The sequence below is a fragment of the Genypterus blacodes genome, unplaced genomic scaffold, assembly GCF_046128005.1.
Source record: "Genypterus blacodes isolate CSIRO-AG114 ecotype Tasmania unplaced genomic scaffold, CSIRO-AGI_Gbla_v1 ptg000156l_1, whole genome shotgun sequence".
Taxonomy (NCBI): Eukaryota; Metazoa; Chordata; class Actinopteri; order Ophidiiformes; family Ophidiidae; genus Genypterus; species Genypterus blacodes.
Window position 1 is genome coordinate 99,091 of NW_027466957.1, and position 25,165 is coordinate 124,255.

The 25,165-nt window shown below is 44.1% G+C and overlaps 1 protein-coding gene across 3 annotated transcripts in view; it reads right to left on the reverse strand.

Annotated features, from left to right (window-relative positions):
- plagl2 (pleiomorphic adenoma gene-like 2) overlaps window positions 1-21,233 on the reverse strand; it is a 28,495-nt gene extending 7,262 nt beyond the window's left edge. For 2 of the 3 annotated variants that reach the window (XR_012965116.1, XM_076166639.1), the window contains exons 1-3: window positions 21,011-21,233; window positions 677-835; window positions 50-585 (exon numbers count right to left, since the gene is read on the reverse strand). Coding sequence is in view for 2 of the 3 variants with exons in the window: in XM_076166639.1 (XP_076022754.1) it covers window positions 50-378 (329 nt within the window). In the remaining variant the exon portion in view is untranslated. Of the gene's footprint in view, window positions 1-49; window positions 586-676; window positions 836-20,553; window positions 20,844-21,010 lie in introns of those variants that run through there. The other variant, XM_076166640.1, reaches the window with a different exon arrangement.
- Between the last annotated feature and the right edge of the window lie 3,932 nt (window positions 21,234-25,165).

Here is a 25,165-nt window from a genome sequence, read left to right on the forward strand (position 1 = left end):
TGAGTGAAGTGAGCCGTGTTTCAGTACAAACCCACGGCTATGATGGTACCTGAAAAGTTTGTATTTGGAGCTGAAGGCCTTGGCACAGTGTGGCTGGGAGCAGTGGAAGGGTTTTTCTCCGGTGTGACTTAAAGCGTGGAGCCGTAGCTTCTCCTGCGTGGCAAACAGGGCGCCGCACACCAAACACTCGTTGCCACTGGCTCTCCCAACCTCTTCGTCCCTTCTTCCCTCGTCTCTCTCTCGCTCTCTGTCTCTCTCTCTGTCTGTCCGTGGCAGCGGGGCGGCGCTCCCAAACAGCTTGGCGGCAGTCCGTCGTCCCTCTTCCTCCAGCGTCAGTGTGGTAATACGGTGTGAGGCATCGGTGGCAGCAGCTGCCATGGCAGCCCTAGAGTGCCGCTGCCATGAAAATTCGCCGCTGGCTCCCCTGCCTTCCAGGCTCAACGTGGAAAGCTGGGGTGGGGGTGTGTGTTGGGGGATGGGGGGAGGGCTTGACGAAAAAGAAGGCTGGTGACCCGAAAGAATGATCAAATCACAGGATGGGAGGATGATCCAGCGGGAACATTAAGGTTAGACAACAGCCAAAATCTGTGGCGGGAGACAAGGTACACGCTTTGACATTGTCCAAACTTTCTGCAAAGTTGGTCTGAATATTCCACATATAAAACCAACGTCTTACCTCTCTGTCACACGAGTGCTCCTCTCTCCTTCTCTCGCTCAGAAACTTCAGTAAAAGCTTCAGTTACTCCTCTCCTTGGCACACTTTGCTCCTCCTCACCCAGTCCCAACAGCTATGGTTGGTGGTGAGTGGGAAATGCTGCTCTGCATCTTCATTATCCTGGAAGACAGCAGAAGCAAAACATATGTGGGAAGAACACGACTCCTGCATCCTTCTGTTCTAAAGTCTTCACTAAGTGCATGAAACAAACTGAAAGTATGAAAGTCAACAGGCTGAACTTGAAACATTTCATATGCAAATTCCCTTTCAGCAGCAGGTTGTCAGTGGGATCACTAGGGGGAGCTGAACAATAAGTTGGGCTGAAAAAGAAAAGGACCTCAAAGGTTCGGCATGGACAGTTTCCTGTTGTGTTCAACTTAACGCTCAATCCTTTCACTAGTACACTTTCTATCTTCTGACCATGTGTGTGTCCACTGCACACATGTCCATCCTGCCATTCATTTCTGTCCAAAAAGCTGGACTCTATCAGTATCTTGAGACAAAACAGAATCAGGCATTGAAAAATTAAAAAAGTGATTGTATTGATTTGTATCTGAGACGAGTTTAAGAAACGGGTTTGATTTTCATTTAAAGAATTTATTGTTTATGACACAATGTATAGATAAAAATGACTTGATGAATGGGAATTGTTGGCATGCAGGTCCTGTGATGACTAAATGTAATTATTATGCCTCATCCCTCATCATGTGTGTATTCAGATGACAGAGCGGTGTACAAAGCCAGCTTTGTGCGAGTGTGTGTACATGCATGTACTTGTTATGAAACTGGATAAGGCTCCTGTAATCCTTGGCAAAACAGAGAAACACACACACAACCCCCAGGGTAGAGGGGTTGGGCGGTGTGTGTGTGTGGTGGGGGGGTGTCCGGTGTTTACGCCACAAACTTAGCATTCCTAGAACCTGCGCTACCTGTCACCCAGAATTCAACGGATTCCTAACAACACTCAAACCCTCCACGACCTTTGAAGTCAAACAAAAAGTGCTAATTAGAAGCAGCTGCTGATGAAACAAACCAAAACAACAATATGAACTTGTGTCGCAAAGTAAGACTGACTTAACTTTCCGCGTGTCATCTTCCAATTCCCTTATTTAACCTGGATGACCTCTGTGACCCCCTACTGGTTTAAACTCCAGCTAAGTCCAAGGTTGAGTCGACACCAACCACAGCCGCGATCGGAGTGTCGGTCACGTGAATGATGAGTGCATAGAGGAACTGTGTGCACATGTGGCCATTTGTGACAGAACACACACACACACACACACACACACACACACACACACACACACACACACACACACACACACACACACACACACACACACACACACACACACACACACGTAATGGCATAGTGTCCATGTGAAAGGTCAATGAGTTAAGAGAGACTGCAAATATGTACATGCTGAAATCCAGTTTGTGTTTTTGTGGATGCTTGTGTGTGTGTGTGTGTTGCTATATTTGCATGTGTACATACAAATATAGGTGCCCACAGCTCATGCGCATGTCAGTGTTTGACTGAATGTGTGTGTTTGTGTGTATATTTCTTCAGAGTAAATGTGCTTTTCTGCTCATAATGCATGTGTGTGTGTGTACATGTGTTTACAGCGGTGCTTAAGAGGAACTGACAGCTGTGGCGTTGTGTGGTGGTCATCACCCAGCAGGGAGGGTGCAGGGGGGTGACACCCGTCCCATTGACCACCCTCAGGGTGCCTGCCTCTATTGTACAGCCTACCCACATCGCACATTCCTGCCCTGAACCATGCCGAGTTTGCCCTGCCTCTTTCCTCCTCGCACAACAGCACATGCAACGCACAGAGCATGCTCACACACAAGGCAGTATCACAGACACACACCCTGCCCTGAGCCAGCACGCTAACACACACTCACAAAGGTGCTCACACACACAGGCACAGATACACTAAACTCCATAAAACACACACCGACATATGAAGCAACATGAGTAGCAGTGTAGAGCCCCCATCACGGCCAGGGGCCCCTGTTTTAGTTTAATTAATTTAAAACAGATTCTGATGGTGTTAGAAATAAAATCGTACTTTTCAAACACAAAGATAACATTACCAGTGATTCTGCAGTAATCAGCATCAGTGATTTAGACTGTGTGTGTGTGTGTGTGTGTGTGTGTGTGTGTGTGTGTGTGTGTGTGTGTTCCTGCTCTTATGTCGCTCAACAAATGTGGGTGTCAAATCTGCTAGATAACAATCCAACATTCCAACTCTGCATATTCATGAAAGAAACAACCAATCAGTGCATTGCATCTGCGTCTGGCGTCTGTCTGCAGAGCTTTGCACGCTCCTGTAGATCCCTCATCTTGTAACAACCAAACTATCCTCTTGTGTTCCTCCTCCGCTCGGCTCCTTGTGCCCCCACGAGGTGTTTACACAGACACACCCGATCCTTAAACATTAGTCTGCACTGGCTATCAGCTCTGATATGAGAGCCAGATGCCCTCATATAACACACACTCGCACTGTGTGTGTCTGTAAGGATGTGTCCAATCTGTCAACATTTAGCAATAAATCTTAATTTGCATAGAATTGAGTAATAAGGAGCAGGAGATTTCTTTAACTGCTTATTAAATCATTTCTGTCTAATTTCCTAAAACAAATACAAAATCTCCCAGTGCAGAGAAATCTCACATTTCAACATATTTCCTATGTTAATGAACATGTGCTGGAAGTTTCTAGAATCAACACAGGCAGATTTTGACCTTGTTTTAAAAAAATTTGGCCTCAACAACTGATTAAATGATTTTAAATATGATCCATAGATTCGTATTACAATAAGTATTATAATAACTTACAACATATTAGAGGTGTTAATGTCTCCAAGCAAGGACAGATTAGATTAGTAGAGATAAAGTATTAGTAGCATAGATATCGCCATTCTTTTAAACAGAATTTCCAAATGAGATGAATGAATTTGAGCGTTTATTCCTCTTTTATCCAAGCCTTTCATCCACTGAAGCACTTGGAACACGATGGAGACACACTCTACTCTTTTTATATCAAGAGCTTTCTAGTGGACTGCAGGACAAATGAAAGACAGAGCAGACACCTTCACCTCCTGAGACCTTTGAGGAGAGCAGAGTACACTTTTTACAAACTAAAACAGATGATATGAGACCACAAATGTAGTGATTAATCAAACCATCTCAACGTCTACATCTGACTACTCCACTCCACTTGAGAATGAAGACAGACACACAAACTGCTGTCCGTGCGTGGAATGACTTTGCATGTTTGTCACTGCTTCAAAACATCATCTAAAGTAACCGCAGATCCTATTAGATTAAAAGGTTCTACTAAATAACTAACAATAAACAACTTCAGAAACGCAAACAAAACACAGTAAGGTTTGAACTTGGAGTTAGATTCAGTTTGGGTCAAGACTTGGAAACTAAAGCCTTTCCAGTTCAAAAATAAGATTGAAATGTATAAAGTGATTAGTAATTTTATATGAGCTATTCATTATAATGTATGTATTCAACAGAAACTAACGACTATCCTGTTTGAAAAATGTTCTAGTGCTAGTGGGTTAAAGGTCAGAGCACAGAGTCCATCATAAGCAGCGTTTAACCACCGGCACAAACAGCACAAACAGCAGCCATTTCCAACCCCTGATCACACTCGCCCTTGCTGCAGTGATCACACGGTAACAAACAAGACTGCAAGATGAAACTCCCATCCCAAAATGGCAGATGCCACAACGACAAATGCCCCCACAGTACATTCACATGGAACCTCCGCTTACTTCCCCTAATCAAAAACGTTGAAAGTAGAATTGAACCGCCACATTTCCAACCGCCTGGGTGTCTTTGGTTTCTATCCTGGATGAAAGAGCTTCCACATTCCTTTCCTGAGGGGTCAGAGGTCAGCCTCTGCACTGCCTGCCTGCCCGCCCGCCACAGCTCCAGCATGCTGAGTGACTGGTATTAACCCGTTCAGTGCTTGCCGGTTGCTTCACAGAGCGGCGTGTAAAAAGGGGACGTTGGGGTAAAAACGTTTGGCGGATGTTTTCTCGCACTCGGGGAGGGGGGGGGGGGGGGGGGGGAAGCCCACCAGGCCCGGCGCAGGTCAGCTAAACGCCACGCCGCCACACTCTGAGCTCCATAGCAGGACCCTGAGGCTAAAGAGGTGGCTTGACTGAACTATATGAACACACTAAATATAGAAAGTGAGTTCACCATCCGGAGCTTAGGTGACAGCAACATTCACGAGGAAAGAGCTGGGCCGCTGGAGAGAGGGGGGAGGGGGGAGACACACACACACTGGACAAACATATGAACGAAAACACAGAAAGTGATTATTTATAGAAAAGGGATTAACACTAAACAGCATTTTAGAGCTGCACAGGAAAGTCAAACAAAGTATTTCATTACCCCCACAATAAATAAATGATTACGTTTTGGTTATTATTAAAACTCAGCGGCTGAAACATGACTTCATTAGTCTACTGTGGGAAAATTCATTAAGATATTTATAAAGCAGCCTAATCATTTTTGACAAATCACAATTCAAAAACCCCTTAGGTGTTGGGATCTTATGATTGATGTTTGTAACAATTTTTTGACATATTACACAAATAACAATTAATTTAAAAAAAAGTCAATATTGCAACTGAAGATTTGCAGAGTTATAAAAATCTAAATGAAAATAGAAAGTCCTCATTCTCTCTAACTTATTGCAGTATGATTGCAGTTTCCACTTCTAAATCCTTAACGTGTTTTGAGTTATTTTTTACAACCCAGTGCTCAAATGTTTCATGTAAAATATACCGGAATCTAAATTGAACTTTTTCAAAAAACCTGATGGCCAAATTATCACACAATAGGAAAAAGCATAAAGTAACAATTTCATAATTTTTCAAAAAGGAATAACAACCAAACAAGACACGTAGCGTGACGGGAAGTCTAATGTGCAAAACACATCCCAGATCACCATGACTGCAAATTCCTGTGCACATTAGACATAAATATGTGCAAATGTAAGGTGGACCTGGAGAGAGGGAGTGTGAAAAGAGGGTTTTCAAAAGGAAAGAAGGAGTGATAGAAGCTGCTAGATAGACCATGAGAGCGTGTGGGAGAATGCTTCAGTAAGCCAGAGAGACAGAGAGAGAGAGAGGGGGGGGGGCTTAGAGCGGGAGGCTGAAGAGAAGTAAACGAGAGAGGGATAAAAGAGAAAAGAAAAAGGATGACAAAAAGGGAGGGAAAATGGGAGTCATTGGCAGCGGTGGAGTCAGAGGTCTTTGCACTAGTCAAGTGACTCCAGCGAGGGGGGGGGGGGGGGGTTTGGCAGGTCATGCTTTACTAGCCACATTGAGCCGGGCTGGTAGCCGCCGAGGGCCGCAGCAGCGCGGCTGTGATCGCTTCACAAAGCTCAATCCTAACAAAACAGAATTAAATTAGTTTGAAAGAGAGAAATGGCACCAAATTCACAAATCGTAAAAATGACTTAATCAATAAATCAACCCATCAATGTTTTTCTGTCAATCTAATGGAGCAGACAGGAATCATCTCAACGCACTACAGACTGAAGCCATAGTTTAAATTTACAATAAAAAGTATTTGGCTCCTACAGATCAATGAATCATCACAATCTCATTTTTGAGCAAAATAATAGTGAGTGTCATTAAGCTGCCATACAAATCTGCCTCCTCCTCCTCCAGGTTTCAGTTCCTCCCCTGCTTGAGCCCTACTAAAAAAAAAAAAAGCAGCTCTGCCGTGCCAAACCCTCATCCATCCAGACAGTTAGCGCTGCCGAGGCTCTGCTACCATGGGGGCCGGGATGTGGCTGTGAAGCACGGCTGCCCTGGTGTCCCAGCTATAGATAGCCCAGGCTGTGGTCTGGCTGAAGGGAAGAGGGAAGGGCTCATCTAACCGTTAGTTACCGAAGAACACCTTAACTACTGGAGGATCTCACTCTGCTGCACACACACACACACACACAGACTAGAGAAAACAGCGAAATCTCTCAGAGTTTTCAGTTTTTGTTGCTACATTCTGATTCTGATCAGTGTTTCCTCGGCTCTGACATCTGCAGGCAGCAGAAACTCTTCTTTGTCTGTCCTAAATAAACAGAATAATACGTAGTCTTTTAAATTGTATTGAAGCGAGTCCATTCAGGTCCACTTTTTAAATCTACACACTTCATAAATTGTCCTTATTATTAGGTTTACACCTAAAGCATCTGCTGTTTTGTTTTTTTGATTATAGCCTTTAAACTTTAAACTTCAAATGATAAGATTTCTTATGTTCAGATTCCTATGCTGATTTCCTGAAATTAAGAGATTGGACAATTTTCAATACGTTTTGTCCGTTTTCCAAAAGTGAGACCGATCTCAGCGAACATCATCAGGAAAACGTTCCCATGACTACAGGCTATCAATCCAACATTTTTATGACAAATAAAGGGATTACTTCTTCTTTTACACAGGCTGAGCACACACACACACACACACACACACACACACACACACACACACACACACACACACACACACACACACACACACACACACACACACACACACACACACACACACACACACACACACACACACACACACACACACACACACACACACGATCCTCCTGAACCTTTGTATCGACTGAGTATTTACCCGTCACAGTCAATTCGCGTCAATTATCCACAGCACAACAAAGCAGCGCATCATCATCATCATCAGCCACAGGTGTCAGATTAACATGTTGATCTTTGTAAACAGCCTGTGTGCAAAAACACCACACAGTATGAAGGCGGCAGAATAGTGTCATTATTGCATATGTGTGTGTGCAAGCGTGTGTGTGTGAGGATGCAGGGGTCAGTCGGGTTGTCGGGGGTGACACCGAGTCCACGCTGCCTCTCTGACACTGGGAATGTGACTGCTGGCGAGGTTGCAGGCCACACACACACACACACACACACACACACACACACACACACACACACACACACACACACACACACACACACACACACACACACACACACACACACACACACACACACACACACACACACACACACACACACACACACACACACACACAGTCAGAGAGAGCGCCTCAGAGAGAAAGAAAGAGAGAGAGTTTCCATACAAATTCCTACATAAATGCTCTGTCCTGCGTTAATCCAAGTGTAATGGGACAACACACAGCGAGACATACCACATACATGACACACACACACCTCCCCCACATGCACACAGACCCTTTGCAGTGCTTAAAAAAACATTGCTCCACTGCTACTCTCCGTAGTTGCAACACTGCTGTGCACAGCGAGTGAAAACGAGCAGATTCCACAGCAGCTCAGGACCTACAGGTTTGTCTCATTAAGAGTTTCATCCTACACACTCCCTCATGTATTTGACTGTAGAATCTCCATTCCTGCTTCATCTCTTCATCCCTCCATCGCCCTCACACTCCTCCATGCCAACTCAAACACCCCGGGCCTGCAGTCACTTAGCAGCCTCATCGTCTCCTCTTTTCTCTCTCCTTCATCTCCTGATGAGCGCCGCGGTGGTCGGCACACGCCGCACGCGCTGTGAAAATAAGCTGTTTCTTTAGGGGGGTGTGTGTGTGTGTGTGTGTGTGTGTGTGTGTGTGTGTGTGTGTGTGTGTGTGTGTGTGTGTGTGTGTGTGTGTGAAGAAACATAAATGCTACCACACCGAAGTGCAATGTAACGTAAAGTTTACTTGGACCCAAAGTCAGATCATCCTAATTATAACGGTCACAATTATCATCATATATCAGTCAATGCTATCACCCTCCTCTCTCCTTGGGCCCGGCTGGTACCATACCACCATGTGTGTGTTACATCTGGGTAACACACATCCTGCCCTTAACGACGGTTCTGGTTTGGTGGAGACTAATTAGAAAATGAACCAACTCCACCAACAAAGAGCAACGAGGGCGAGCGTTTCATCCGCCGCTCGTTTGCAGAGAAAACATCAGGCGATGCTGCCAGGTGAGGAAGGTGCATACCCCACCAACAACTTATCATTGACAGATTGGCCTACACACACTGAAAAAGTGCGTGCCAGTGATTTATACATTTAGCGTCTTATTCTTCTTAAAAGGCGCTGTGTATTTATGATGTTTACATAAACGCTGTTAAAGCAACACATCATTTTCTTCATTAGCCAGCAGTAAAAATCAGCCAAGTCCCACCATTAGCACAGGATATAGCATTTACTTGGCAGAGCTTTATCAAAATGTTGACACTAAACACATGGGCGGCACGCCTGAGTCTAAGCCATGTGTGTATGTATATGTTGTGTGTGTGTGTGTGTGTGTGTGAAGGAGCAGGGGAGTGTGTATGTGTGTATGCAGAGGTGATTCTGGGGAAAGCCCTTCTGGCAGGGAGTCCTGGCTGTGACACGGAGCTCCACAGCAGCCGGAGAAGTGGGCACAGTGCCAGTGGGCGTGACGCCAATTTCTCTCTCTCTTTCTCCCCTTCTCTCTCTCTATCTCTCTCTCTCTCTTTAGTAGACAAACATGCATACATTTGGAGCCTTTGGCCGCCTCTCTTATGGACACAGCACCATAAAGGGTTTATTATGGGCAGGGTTGGACTGGTGTGTCGCTTCGTTTCCACCTAGTTAGCAGAACTACACGAGGTAATTCACAGAAGCTCTATGAGGGGAAGATATCTGTGATCAATTAATTAGTCTGTTTATTTGGTCAGCTTCCTGTCAAATCACCAACAGCTTCTCCCAACCACCAAGCAATTCAATGTGTTCAAGTACACAATGAAACACAACGCTGCAGTGTGGGATCAATATTCTGACTAAACAATTTGGCGGTTGGAAGGAAAATGTGCGTGTGTAGAAAATGTGTGTTGGTGAAATCGGTTTTGCAAATGTGTGGATAAACGTTTCACTTAGCGCTGAAAATTCCTACTCTCTGTGTGTGACACTGAAGTTACAAGTTTTGACACAACGTTTACACCTGCTTTGACCCAACAGACCAATCAGAAGGCTGTCTTGAACAATCTAATCAGTGTGCGGTCCACTGAGACCGTCCATGGCGCCTTCAGCGTCCTTGTGACTGACAGCCGAGTGATTGACTTTCACAGCAGCTTATTGATCCCATATACAGAAGCCGATACGCTAAAGTGTGCGGGAGCCTTTTCAGGAACTCTCATATCACTTCACAGAACTAAGACCCGTTTTAGTACAGGAAGTACTTCTATTGAGCTTGTGACAGCCACGGCAAGGTTTCAAGAACGACACGCAGCTAGAGCATCAAAGCAGAGCTAAAACATGTAGATCCTGGGCGTAATTAGGACTCTGATGGGAGACTCCTGACTCTTTGTTTGTGCTGGATGTGTTGTTGCACCACACAGCTGCTCCTTAACTTGTTAACTAGAACTTTTCAAAACCAAGAGTTCATGATCTGTCGCTGTGTGTTTGTCTTATTTCTAAACGGGCAACAAATTACTTTATTCGGCTTTAATTTAGAGGATTTTTTTGCTTATTTGAAGTCAAATTAATTTATGTTCTTGGATATATTTATGTTAACTTTATGTTAATGTTATAAATGTTTTTTGTGAGCAACTATATGAGCCACTACGAAGAATCAGCAGAGTTTAATCTATAAGAAAACACTCACACACCCACACACACCCACACACACACGGTCATTATTCTGTTGCTCAAACAGAAACGCCACCTTTGGTCTGAGCCAGTCTCATCCAGCCGCTGGACTCTGGCACTTTTGTTTCGCCGCTCTGCCACCGGCTCTCTGTGATTCAGATGGGGTCAGCAACAAACAATCTCTAAGTTTGGCAATGTCAGCGCAGCTTAAAACAACAGGCATTGTTCACTGGGCTTTTGTTTACAGAAATCTACAGGTTTCAATAGACCCTGTAGCCCTTTTCCCTTTTTGTCCCTTTCCTTACGCTTCTCATTCTAGCGCTAATTTCCCTCCGTTTTGTTTTTTGTTGTAGTTTCCATTTGTATTTTTAAAGGATGTTCGGCGTAATGGCAGGGAAGTGGTGGAAGGCTGTGTGTGTGTGTGTGTGTGTGTGTGTGTGTGTGTGTGTGTGTGTGTGTGTGTGTGTGTGTGTGTGTGTGTGTGTGTGTGTGTGTGCACGGTGGGAGGGGGTAAAAAGGTAGAGACTTGTAAAAATAACATTCTTGCATAAACACGGCCTTGAAAATGGGCAGTGGGCAGCTTGCATTCCTTGAATTTTTTGAAACTTGATCACGTTCCGAGAATTGGAGGCTGAAGGCACCTTCAGGCAGATGACAGCCGCGCAACAAGCAAACAAGGGGGGGAAGGAGAGGGAGAGGAAGAGAGAGAAAAAGAAAGAGAGAGAGACGCCGAAAAGAGATGAAAGGAGAGAGAAAGCTCCGGGCTGAGAGAGGGGAGTGTTGAGAGCCGATGACACAGATCTACATGTGGGTGCATTTAAGTTGAAAAAAAAGCAAAGTGACAGTTTGTGCTTATGAACAGACGGACATGTTGGACTTACAGCAGGACGCCTGGAACATTTAAAGTGATAAGCGTAGTTTTTCTCTCTCACTAGCTGTGGGATGGAGAACAACAACTCCCATAATGCCGTGTGAATCGCCGTACGGTCGCAGCGAGGTGATGTCACTCGTTGACAGAGCCAAACAAATCAACGTGAATGTCTTTTTCAATCGCAAACGACTCTAAATGTTAAAAAAAATAATATAATAGAAATTAAATGTGATCAAGTGAAGGAGGAGCTTGTGTTCACTGTTGTTGCTCTTCGCCGGCGGTCGCCTTCTTTACGTGCCGGAGTTCGTTTGTTTCTATGTGTATATATGAAGTGAGGCAAGAAAGAAAGAAAGAAAGAAGAAAGAGAGAGAGGAAGAAAGAGAGAAAGAAAGAAAGAGTGGGGGGGTCCCTGTAGAAGGAGTGTTGAGCTCAGGAGTTACTCATTAACACTTTTTAACGCAGCACTTTCCTTCTCCTTTCTTCCAGCCCCCAGAGATAAAAACACACTCATTTGAATGACTGGGATGCCAGAGGGTGGTCTTCCACCTCACTACCTCTCCAACACTTCAACTGTGTGTGCGTGCGTGCGTGTGTGTGTGTGGAGCTTTGCATTTCTCTAAGAGAGGTTTGGGTTTCAGATGGAAGGTAAAATGGTTAACAGATTGGCGAGCATCTGTGCCACGCCTCCTCAGCAAACACCCGTCCGCAGCCCCGCCGTACTCCGGTACTCGGTCACCGGGTCTTAGTATGACCCACTAACACGCCGTCGTACCTACAGTAATGCTAGCTTTGCCGTTGATACAAATCAGGGACCTGTCCAAGATTTGGCTGGATTCTCTGTGGCCATGTGCCGTCTAGCTGAGAACAACAGGAGGTCAGTCGGCCATCTTTACACCTCCACAACAACAAGGAAGCAGCAGGTGAATGGAGTAGAACAAGGCGGCGATAAGGGAAAGACACTGAGATAATAAGGTAATAAGGTGACACGTTTGATTTGACTGTCAGAATAAAAGCCAGCACTCAGGTTTACACACTGAATCATCTCCTGAAGTTCACACATGACAACTTCAGGAGGTGAGTTTGTGTTTTGTAGTTCTTTCCTACGATCTCTATTGGTCTCCTTTGCTAGTGGGTTACACAAACGCAAACACACACTCACACACATAGAAAATCACTTGCTGGCAAAATGAGACCATCCAACCAAACTGGCAGAGAGAGGAGGAGGACGGTGCGATCGGATTGGCCGGCATGCACTGGGGTGGGGTGGGGTGTGATGAGGAGAGAGGGGGTAGGGGGCTTTACGAATGAGAAGGGGGTCGGCGGTGGTGGTGGCGATGGTGGTGGCAGTGAGCGAGGCAGCGTCACGTGACCGAGTCCAGCAGAGAGTGTTATAATAGGCCCCCTCTCGGAGTAGAGAGGCAGAGGCTGGATGTGAACCAAAATCCCTCTACCACACACAGGCTGGCCATTGTTGGCTATTCACTGGACTCCATCTCAGGGCACTTTATCATTCAATTAGGACAGCTTTCACACCGCACACCACAGAAAAGAGGCCTTCAATCAAACTGAAAACTTCACACTGGCCCTGGAGGGGACGTAGAAAGGGGACTCGCAGTTGTCACCCCACTTTCATTTTTCCAACTTGTTGTTGTTGTTCACCGAGACTTTGAGCAGCAAAGAGAGAGAGAGAGAGAGGGAGAGAAAGGAAGGGATGTGAGGAATGAGAGGAGAGGGGAGGAAGTATTCCAGAGTACCATTACATGTGCTGGTACCACGTGTGTGTTTATGAAGCTGATGGAATGTATTGGAGTGGGTGAGGGGTTAAATTTGCTAAATGGTCATGGAAGAGAGCGGGGTGGGGGGGCAGGGGGACAGAGAAAGAGAGAGCGGGAGGGAGGGAGAATTCAAAGCTCAGGGAGAAGAATGGGCAGGAGAAGTATACTTGAAGGAAATAATGAGGAAGAGAAGTATTCTTGAGAAAAGAGGGGAGATGAGGAGGGGGTGAGGGGAGAAGAAGGGGATTTCAGGGATTTTAGGGAATTACCATGAAAGGGGTTTGCAGCGCTCCAAAAGACATCAAAATAAAATCACGGCTATTGTAATTAAAGTTAGGAGATGTGTGTGTCTAATGATCCGTCCCTGCGCTCATACCTGCTCAGTTCTCTAAATGGTTTGACCCCTTCTCAGTGTCAGTTTGTTTGGTTTGCTCCAAATCTGAAGATAGATGGTCCGATGTTTGGTTTGGTTTGGTTACAATAACACAAACGGCATGTGTTCCTCATTGCAGGAATCATTCGGGCCAAAGACCAAACGAGACAAAGCCATTTTACAAACGTTCATAATTGTCAGGAAATGTAGATCTGAGATCACCAACGTTGATTTTTTTGTAAGTTGAAGCATTTCTGAGATATTCCATGTTCTCTTATGTCTCTAGGTCCAGAGATCTGGGTTGTAAATCATTTGAATGGTGCCTGGATTCTCTGATAGTTACACTTTGTTTTCTAATGACGTAACACCTTGCAAATTCTATTTTCTTTAGATACTTTTTTCCCCTACTTGCACCTATGTCACGTTTCAGGGTTGAAATCGCATGGCAGAGCAGCTTTTCAACACGTTTCATGGATCCACTTGGGTCCATTCAGGGGCCTGAAGACCACATCCCCCTCTGATCTAGATCAATAGATCACCTGAGCGTTGGTGATGTCCGTCCCTGTGTGAGAATCCAGTCTGAATGTTCTTCTCTTTACTTTATCTTAAACTTCTACACACCTTCAGAGGAAATCGTCGTCCAGTCCAGGAGGTGACAATAAACCAGCCACCAACCTCACATCTGTTCTCTCACTCGGCAGGATTTCTTTTCTTGACCGTAATCTTCAGGAAGCCGCCAATCAATCAATCAGTCTGTCAATGAGCTCCTTTATTTCAGCTTCATTGTAAATTCTGACTCCCGCTCTTCGTCTCCCAGCTGCATCTCGGTCCACTTAACCACTTGCATGAGCCGCGGGGAGATTTCTTTTGTCCGCCAAGGGAGTTTGAGGTTTTGCTTGGCATTATTTTGGAGTGTGGGATTGTTGAGCAGGGCGGAGCAGTGGAGGGGTTATTAAAAATCACTTCAGAGGAAGGAAAATGGGATGTGTCAGACACTGTGGCCACATTCTGCTTTCTCCCACTATTTCTCCAGACCATACTACTGTAGCTGTGACTCTGTATGTGTGTGTGAGTCAGGAGTTACTCACACACCTCTCAAACTTTCTCTCTTCCTCTCCCTCCTTCTCCACACGGATCGGGTTTCGTCCCATTTGCTGACTCACAAATCAGCATCTCAGAGAGCGGGCCGGGTCCATATTCAACCGATTACTGAGCTGCAAAACGCAAATAACTTCCCACTGAGTCACGTGCCGCATCTCCGCTACATTCTGACATACGGTACATCCGTCTGCGTGTGCATGCCAGCGTGTCTCGTACTGACGCATTCCTCACCAGGGTACCGGTCGTACTCACTCACAGGAACAGGTCATCCACCAAGAATCTCTGAGCAGGAATGCTGTTGATCAAGAATGCATTTCATCTCGGTTTCTGCATTTTTGTTGTTTTAGTCGGCAGTTTTTTGCGAATCTGCTTCTTACGTTGAAACAGCACCACCGTCTCCCCAACATGACCCTGATCTATGATTTCATTAGGTAGAAATGCAGCAGGTAAGCTTGGTGGTGATGATGTTATCTCTGCCCTGTTTTATAAACGTGTCTTTGTGTGCCGTGGACGCTCAGATGACTGATGCGTTCTGGAAACACAGAACTTAATCATAGGAAGCAAAGTCCAAAAGTTTCACCTGCCAAAACCCCAACTGCTGTGAGATTTAACCACTGCTGGAAAATTCATGGATGATCGATTACACCTGCTGGTAACTTTGAGACAAACATACTGAGTGTCGGTCAGAGACAGAAACTTTTTCTCTAATCGAATCAACCTAAACTATGATGTCATCAGCCAATCCATCACTGATTAATCAATAAGTGAAATCATTTTGGCAAAAGGAAATTGGATGACACTAAAATATTAAATAGGATATCTTTTATGCATAAAAAAAATATTCTTTCTTATTTCAGTTGTAATATTTATAAATTAAAAAATAATTGTTGGTATTTTAAGTTATTTCAATGATTTAATTTCAAGTTTTGAGCTAGACGTTAATATTGCAAAATAGGATTTAAACTTCCATCCACTGCATTGCCACATTAACTTCTGCATTCAGAGGAACAATGATGTAATATTTAATAAATTGCAGAACAATGGAAGCAGACAGCGGCGTCGTGATTCCAGTGCGCCTCACTCAACGCCTCCGGCATACACACACACACATGCACATCTGTAATAGCCATGATGATGGGATATCGTTTGGTATGTCGGCTCTTTTTTCTGACCGTTCAATCCAGCACGATGACAGGCCGCAGGTCGTGTTTCATACGGTGGCTCTGCAGAAACCTTACCACTGCGGCCGATATCACCACTTCTTAAAGGGCAGCGTCCACTTTCCTCAACATAATTAAATGATTTTGTCGATCTGGATATTGTCAATTTAACTTTACAATTCTGTGGACTACATGGGGAAATGTATTAGATGTTAGTCAGATATCTCTAGTGCATCACTCAGGTCCAGTGGGTTGAGATGCACGCAGCAAGTTACAGTACATTAATGACCTCACTGATATGGCAACCAATCAACCACCGCTTCCACCTGAAAACTCACCAACGTGCCCGAGCTGACTAAAGCCGACGGCCAAACTTTCCTCCGCTCCCAAGTCAGTGAGCGTCTGAGGTTAAGTGCGAGTCTCTCAGTGTGTGAGAGACGACCCGCTAAACCAACGCCGTGTTTACTGCAGAGAGAGAAAAGCCTATTAATAAATCTGTTGCAGACAGCCTGGCGGAAGTGGCCTGGGGGTTGTAAACGCAGTGTGGAAGAGAAGGATGGATGAAGGGCAAAACACAGGGGGAGAAAGGGAGGGAGGGAGGGAGGAAGAAAACGAGAAGAAAAGGGAAGAGGGAAGGAGAAAAAATTAAGATACATGGATTTGGAGAAAGGAGGGAGGAGTGAATGGAGAAAAAAGAAAGGAGTGTGTGTGTGCGTGCGTGTGTGTGTGTGTTGTGTGGTGTAAACCATGGGTGCTGGTTGATGGATGGACCTAGGTTCTGAAAAGCCACAGCTGCCCCGCTCTTCCTAGAAAAAGATCCACAAGGAAAAGTGGCAGTATGTGGTTCAAGCATCTAGCATCCTCTTACTATTTCTGACCAGCATACTGCAGCGGCCGGCAGAATGTGCTCCGGTCCAGAAAGCCTCCGTATGCATGTGCGTAAACCAGAGCATGTGCGCCTGTGTTATTATCTCTGTGCCTACGCATAATAAAAATGAAAATGTGAAAGTTTCTAAAACTTTAATTAGCCTTGTAAACGTCTGTGTGTGTGTCTGTGTGTGTGTTTGTGCGTTTCGTGCACTACACAGTCTGTTTTCAATCAGTCTATTACATAGCAAAGCATCATTCTTCTCTCTGTCACGGCTGCCAACAATAGTAAATGTATAAAGCGCTGTATTGACTATAAAGGAGGTGAAAGGTCAAAGGTTACGCTGTGTTTCATGCACATTTTGCACCTAGCAGACTATCAAAATAAAAGCCCGCCTCAGTATCAGGTGATGTTTATGAATCTGACACTTTTTAGGCGAAGAAACAGTGAGAAGAAAAGGAGAAATGACGGCTCTATGTTTCTTATGGATGATCAGATGTATTCAGACTTATAAGCATGATTAATAGTTTAATGGTTCATCTCATAATAAGTTCCCTGGTGTGAACAAGTTTGGAGAGGAGAAACTGAAGCTTTGCAGCCAAGTTCAAGTGTGTGTTGGGCTCTGAAAGACAAGCGCGCTCACCGAGAATCACCACAAACCGTGATCCATATTTGAACTGCAGTTTTTTAATATTTTGAATTGGGAGTTTGGGGATATTTAATCAGCGTGGGCTCGTTTTTCATTCGTAACAGGAAAGGACAAAAACCATGGAAACATCCTCACGCGCAAAACACACTTGACCGACTGTTCAGATGTGTTTGTCTGATAATAACAAGTCACATACAAGCAGCTACAAGGGAATAATAAATCACTTCTGCAGTCGTGCTGATTGTTGCCGCCGGCTGAAGCGTATGTGATGGTGAGAGATGCTTATCACCGCTCAGCGTTCCATGCAGAGCTGGAAATGGGAATTCTTGCTCTTTCTCTTCCTCTCTCATATTCCTTCTATCTTTCTATCTCTGTATCCCTGACGCTCTTCCTCTCTTTCCATCCAAGATGCATTCCCGACATCTCTTTCTCCCCCCCACCCCTTCCCTCCCTCCTTCTCTCCCTCTTCCTGTCACTCCTGACTTCCCTCAGCTACTGCGTGTGAACGCTCACAAATAAATAAATACATCTCTCCCAGCCCATCTGAGTAACATTCACGCATAACGCTAAACAATCAAATATACACGGGTGCGCACAAATAGTGGCAATAAACACGCTGCACCCATTCCTCCCTCCCACACACACACACACATACACACACACATAGCCTCAGCAATGCCCCATATTCCGTTCCAGTTCTCAGGCTCCTGGCTTCTCCCTTTTTTCCTTCTGCTGTCCTGACAAAATAACAAATAGAACCATCTTCTAGCCGCCCGTCAGTGAACAACATCCATTCTAGCATGAACCCAGTGTCCCTTGTTCCCTCCACCACCACCGCCACCACCCCATCCCTGCCTGGAGAAGGTGAAGAAGCACAAAGAAAGGGATCAGAGCTTTTCCGATTCTTCCCTGGTTATTAACTACCATTTGTCCCCTCAGAAGGCTGTCCCTCCCATTAACCCAACTGATGCTCTTTTCTCATGGAAATCAGCCTGCTGTTGCTGCCGCCGCCACCGCCGCCTCTGCTGCCACTAACCACCGCCGCTGCCCGCAAAAGGTGCAAGGAATTGTGGGGGATTTTCAGAAAGGGAGAAGACCTCCCTCCAGCACACAAACAACACTTGGGCTCTCTCCCTCTCTCTCCTACTCGCTCTCTCTCTCACACGCACAAGCTCGGGAACACACAAGCTTGCAAGCACAACCAAACACGCACACACACACACACACATATATCAAAGCGCACATATCACGACCGCGCATGTGTGTGAGCTCTCACAGGCGAATACATTCACTCAATCACAAAGGCAAACATGAAACGTGCTGCCCCCCACACACACACACCCCCAAACCCCCCCAACCACAGGGGCATGGAAGTAATGTAAGGCAATGCATGGGAGTTAATGAGAAGAAGCTGCCTCAATGGAAGCCACAGTGAAGACCCGGGAGAGCGGAGAACACTCAGGCTCCAAAACAAAATGAAGAATCAGAGAATCAGGTGTTTACAGCTCAGAAACAAGGATTATTGTGTTTGAGAAACTCTTTAAAATACAGAGTTAGTGCTTCAAATGTTTTTTAAGTTTTTTCTTTCAAAATTTATGGTAACTTAAGATATTTCTAAGATATGGCCGGATCAATGCAGGACAAATAACGCATGACAGGCACAATATTTTTCAGTGTGTTTGTGTGTGTGTCGGCATTGAATATTTCTGTTGTTAGCAGAAGTGAATGAATTATATATGTAGATGTTGTTGAGAGGAACTTTAAGGTGGAAAGACAGAATAAATTGAGTTTAAGAGGTGGAGTTCTGAATGAAGTGTCAAAGTTCACAATTTCACCTTTGATCTTTGATCAGACTCTATCCGTGCTAATTAAAGTATATCTATGTCTCTCACTGCATCCTCAGTGTGTGTCTAAAAACAGGTGCACCAGAATAACAACAACCACGTTTCCGCCATTCCAAGTGTGTGAGAAATCTCAAGAGGTAATTAAATCTGCTCAGGCCCACGGAGAGAATCCACCGCTAACAGGGTTGTTATAGCGAGAGAGGAGCAAACATCAACACATGGGTCTCCACTTGCACGGGGACTGGCAGCAACAAAGGCATTGTCTCGTGACAAACTCACTTCCATTTCCTTATTATGTAGCTGGAGGCCTTGATGGAACAACACTTGTCTCAGTGAGTATCTGGCCGTCGCCTCCGGGACTGAAGTGGAGGGAAGTCGGCTCGCTGGCTTATATGCATCAGCAAAACAGACTTCATCCATCTTTTCACGACGGACAGAAATGTTTTTGTGATGTAGGAGTGGAGAGAGGAGAGACTGATTGACAGAAGCCTCATAAGAATATTGGATTTTGTGGCATTTCTGACATATTAAAAGGAAATGCCTGATAGTAGTGATTGTTGCCTCATGATAATAATAATTCTTGTTCATTTCTATACTTCATGTTACTGTGTCTTTAGATTGTTTTTGCAGAGTTTGTGTCACCACTCAAAGCAAACTAGAGAGCCGGTGCTTAACTCCACTACTTAATATCTCACATGTGTACTGCTACACATGTGAGCTAAAAGGAGCCGTTACAGTGACAATCACTGATCTTGAACCTGATGTTGGACACCAGTTTATCTAGCAGGAGAGAGAGAGAGTTTCAGCAACAAACAAGCCAGGTGTGAAACTGCACTACAACCACAGGATGTCTGCTTTTAGCTGACTTAACCAAACCATGTAAACATCAAGAATGCATTCTATATGTTCAACGCAAGAACAGCACATACACACACACACAGCAGTCCAGCACACACAGCAAATAGCATGTCAAGTAATGGAATGTGTTTTAGTTATTTCAATGAAGTTTCCTAATACAACACATTTATTTTTGTGTATTTAAACCCTTCCAATTGACATAAAACATGTTTTGAAAACAAGTACAGACCTAAAGTTAAGTCAGCTATCAATAACAAGTGCATTAGCTGAACCCCCTCATTTTGACCCAACCCCCCATCTGTGGGGTCTCTGGTTGTTATTTACCCGCTTCCAGGGAAAAGCACTTTCTCTCACACACACGCGCGCACACTCACACGCACGCGCACAAGGCAAGAAGACACACAAAACATCCGATCAGTGACAAACCTGCATTAAGCCTTTAGTGAGCACACGCAACCATGAAATAGGAGCCAAATATCCACGCAGACATTAACAATAGCTACATTCGCGTTGAAAACCAAATCAAGCAGCTTCTTCATGAACTAATCTGTATGATGCACACACACTTTCCACGCTACAACACTTTTAACAGACTTTTCTCCCCCCGCGAACACACAACATGGCACGTCCCCCACTCTATCTCCCTCTTCTGCAGCGGCATGCCACTCTTAATAAATATTGGGGAAATTGCTTAAAACTCACCAGTTGGCCGAAAACTTTGCAAAGACCGTCCAACATGAAGAGCAAAGGCCCTCCTGACGCGGCGCGCCGTGTTTTATAACTTCACGTTCACGTTTGCGCCGCGATTACCGAGCAAAGTCACGGGAGAGGAGAGGAGAGGAGGCGAACACGCAATTAGAAATTAAATAGCCGCGGACACAACACGCACGCGCTCTGTCTCCCTCTCACACACGCACACACAAGCAAATAAAAGCAAACGAGCAAAATAACGCAAAGTCCCGAGTTCGCGAGAATAACAACGAGATCGGGACAATTCCGAGTTTTTGTCGCGCACGTCGATGGATCAAGACGGAGCGCGTGAGATGAGAGTAGATACAAAGGTGACCAAGTCGGTTGGGAAAGACGCACGCGCACGCAATCGGGACGTGCAGGCAACATTATGAGTTGTAGAAGAAGAAGAAAGCAGCAGTTTACCCACCTCAAAGTTTCCAGCACCGCATTAGGCAATTTCACATGGATCCCCGGTACGCTTCCATCCCGGACCCTGACCAGAAACCCGCCGTGGGAGAGCCCACGCCACCGCTCCACGCTTGTATCACCCCCGTGATCTGTTGTTTTATTAGTTTTTCCGATTTTTTCCCAATAATTTTCTATATTCGGGGCCTGAGAGTGTGTCTGGCTCTCCTCAGGCTGCAGCGTAGTTATGGGGCGGTAAGCATTGTGGGAGTGTGACGTCAGGCCACTTTCACAAACTTTTTTTTTTTTTTTTTTTTTTTTTTTTTTTTTCAATACCAGGGACAGCTTACTGGTTTTTCAGGAGCCAACAGCCTGTCCTCGAGTCCTCCTGTCCCCAGTCCTCCCAATAACAATCCACACACTTACACCTCAACCTGTTGCTGTTCCATACAGCCTGATAAGATTATATGACATATTTTAATACATCAGAACCGCATACTGCTTGTAACGGAGCTCAGGATTGACACAGTGACACATTACAGTGTGATGTTTGACATATTTCCACACTTGTTTGGTATAAACAGACACACACAGTTGCGTTTATTATTTGAAACATATCGGTCCTGATAATACTCATATCTGTGTCTTATTATTCATATAATGTGGGTATTCATAAATGTGTTTAAGATATCATCTCAGTCACCCCTCCCCCCAAAAACTCGTATTACTTACTAAATAAACTTATTAAAAGTTTATTTTTTTATTTTGAGCAGTACGTCCGTCCTTATTTAACAACGAAAAAGCACAGGAAGAACTTTATTAAGTAAAACACAAATAGTATACCTGAATCACTGCTGAGGGAGATTAGAGGTAATAGTTCTGGACAGGATTAGTTAATTTTCAATATATATTAGATTATATATTCAAAAAAGTTCAAATCAAAAAATATGTTTGAATAAATTAAACATTCTATGTGTTGATAAAAAATAGTTACTCATTTAATTTAACATTTTTCAACAGCAAAACAGGACAGAAACTTCATCACACAACATAAAACAAAGTGAAACAAATATTCCAGAATTTTCTTCTGTTGTATAAGTGTCATGAGTGAGAGGAGGAGGAAGATGAGGGAACGTGGATGCTCGCCTCGGGTCCCCACGTGTTGAGGCTCGGTGGTGGTCCAGTTTTTCCACCTTGTGTTTTTTTTGTGGAGGGGGGGTGAAAGAATTACTTCCAGGGCACATCAACTCGTTTCCTCATCACCATACCCCCCCAACCCTCCTCCAGCAGCCCCACCAGGCCCGCAGGGTGAATGTGTTTGTGCAGGGAGAGAGAGAGAGAGAGAGAGAGAGAGAGAGAGAGAGAGAGAGAGAGAGAGAGAGAGAGTATGGGGGGTGGGGGTGCCAGAGTCTTCAATAATGCTGCCTTCAAGTGCCGCTCGTCCGCTCCTACTTCCAATTTACGGTAAATTGGAATTGAAAGTGGATTCAAGTGATTTTGGTCGGAAATGACCAATCGGTGGTCATTCAAATAAAACAAGACGATATTTACTTTGGAGGGTGTTGATTTTATTTTGTAAATCGCGGATATCCCACCTGCGTTAAACGTCGGTGTGTGAATATGTTTTGTTTAGTTCGTTTTGTAAACAGTTTTGTCACTTCTTACTTCCCTACGAATGATTAAAGAATGCTGCGCTTTGTGGAGATAACGGTGTCAGTGTGAAACAACGGCGGTGTTCGTCAGTGTGTTGGGGGGTGTCAATCGCGATGTGAAATTTACAACATTTCCTACTGAACGAGAAAGCAGCAAAAGCCTTTTGGCGTGTTCAATACAGAGAATGTGTGTGGTGGTTTGTGGAGGGAGGGGGGCTGTAGACCACAGTTGGTTTACCTGTCTCAGTGTGTTGTGGATCTGTGACAGAGAGGTTTTTAACTGAGTAAGAGCAATGACTGATTGAGGACATTTATCATCTGACTGGGACCTTAAATCCACATTATTCTGTCTCCAGGTCGGTTGTATTATAATGGGTGTAAAAGTGTAACACGGTCAAAACTATATCAAAGTGAAGCTGGTAACGTGAAAAACAAAAAATACCCAAACCCCCCTGTTTAAGGGTTTTAAAGACAAGGAGGATGTTTAAATATTTTATATATAAATTCGCATTAAAAGTTTTGTTTTTCTTTCCCTCGGACAGACTTTTATTTTCGAAAGTAGTCCGAAATAAAACAGAAGTAAATAATGTTTTTACTCTGAAATCTCTGACTGTTTAGTTAAATAAAAACAGATTTGTATTTTTATGGGTTTACACTGATCAGAAACAATTATTTAGTAATTATTTGTATAGAAAATAACCTGTTTTGATTCACATAAATACAGTCAATCTCCTGTTTCTTGTCAATATAAACAGATTATAAATCTTACAACTTCATATGCTTCTTGAAAATGTTAAAATCAAAGATTATATTTAATTTTACTATATTGCTGTATTTGTTTTCATTGAGTTTTATAAAAGAAACATAGGCCCAGGGTAAATGTCTTCAAATAACTATACATTATAAACCTAAATATAAACTTTTCATCTTTTCTATTTCATTGAAATTTTATGGATTTAAGTACCCATATTAAAATCTAATCTATCACTATATAACACTATCATGGTTTGATAAATGGCAGCAAAGATAATCAAATAAACCATTTTTAAGTGGTTCAGTCTTCTATAACCAAGGAAAGATGATTATTGACAGTAATTGTAAGTGATTAGTCACAATAAATGAATTTACTGAGAGAAATGTGAATAGAAAGAGATGAAGGTAGCTGTTTGAGGCCCTTTAATGAAGCCTTGATGCCTGAACTATTCATAACTGAGGAGTTGTGGAGTGTTGTGAAGAAAGATGGCACACACTGTAGTGATCAGAATGTCTATACTGTTACATTACGTCACTAAAACTCTGTAGACTGTTGCTGTAGTGTGATGGACAATTGTTTGTGCAGTTTCTCATCCGAGGAGTCTCTGAAATAAATAACAAGTGACCAGGAATAGATGATAGAGAAAGAGATGTTTGAAGATAAATCAGGAAGAGTCATTTCCCCATAAAAGAGGGATACTTCTTTCATTATAGCATTGTTTGTTTACTTGGATTACAGTGTGGTTGGCAAGATCACATTCAGGTTGATTGCAGTTGAGTGGTGGGCTGTAATTTAGAGACACAAAGTGATTTTTAACTGTCTTACGAAACGCCACATGATGCTGTGGCACCAGGCCCCCCTCTCTCTCTCATCCCTTCTTTAGTTTGTCTTAGAAACCTCTCACACACACTAAACCGCCCAGCAAGCTCAGCAGCAGGGGCTGCTTCCAAACCGGCCACTCCCCTGGCTACCACACACCTAATCAGCCCTGATTAGATGTACTGAAGTTCTGATGACAGGACAGAAGAAAGCAACGGGCTTGCTTAAATAAAGCCTTCATCAGACAATGAGCGGAGCCATCTGTGTCTGTTTATGGCAATCGGGTATAACAGTAGTCAAAGCGCCAACGGTTCCTGTGGTGTCATCCCAATTCACCTCCATCCTCTGGAACCACCTACTTTTTGTGTTAACACCACCAGCTTCACAATCAAACACCACCCTGCAAAAAAATACACACTCATCAAAACCTGGCAAGGATTTCCACTCTTAAGTCTTCAAATCCTCACAAAACCAGAAGATCCCAAATCAGCATCAGTGAACACAATAGCAATTAGGAAGGGGGACAATTTATTCACATCTGGAGTGTATTTCCTTGCCACCAGAATACCCAGAGATTCCTTCTTTCACTGTCTAGAGTGCCAGAGTGGTGGGGAAATAACTGTGTTTTTTTTATGTGTTTTGTTTAAAACAGATGGGCGGTTTACATTAGTGGAGATGGGCGATAAACAGCTTAGAAAGGATAGAGAAACCACCAGCACATAAAGAGAGAGACAGTATGTCAGTGCAAAGGCATGACTTTGGCGCGGACGTTTAGGACGTTGGAGAAGCACATTTCCTATATGGGTTTGTTTGGGTGAGCAAAATTTAAATATACTTTGTGAGTTTTAGAATCTCCACTCTCTGCTTGTATGTGACTCAAGTGTGTTTTAATGAGGCTTGTTGGGTGGGGCTAAATTTATTCAGTTTGGCTCACAAGAAATGCTGGAAAGGC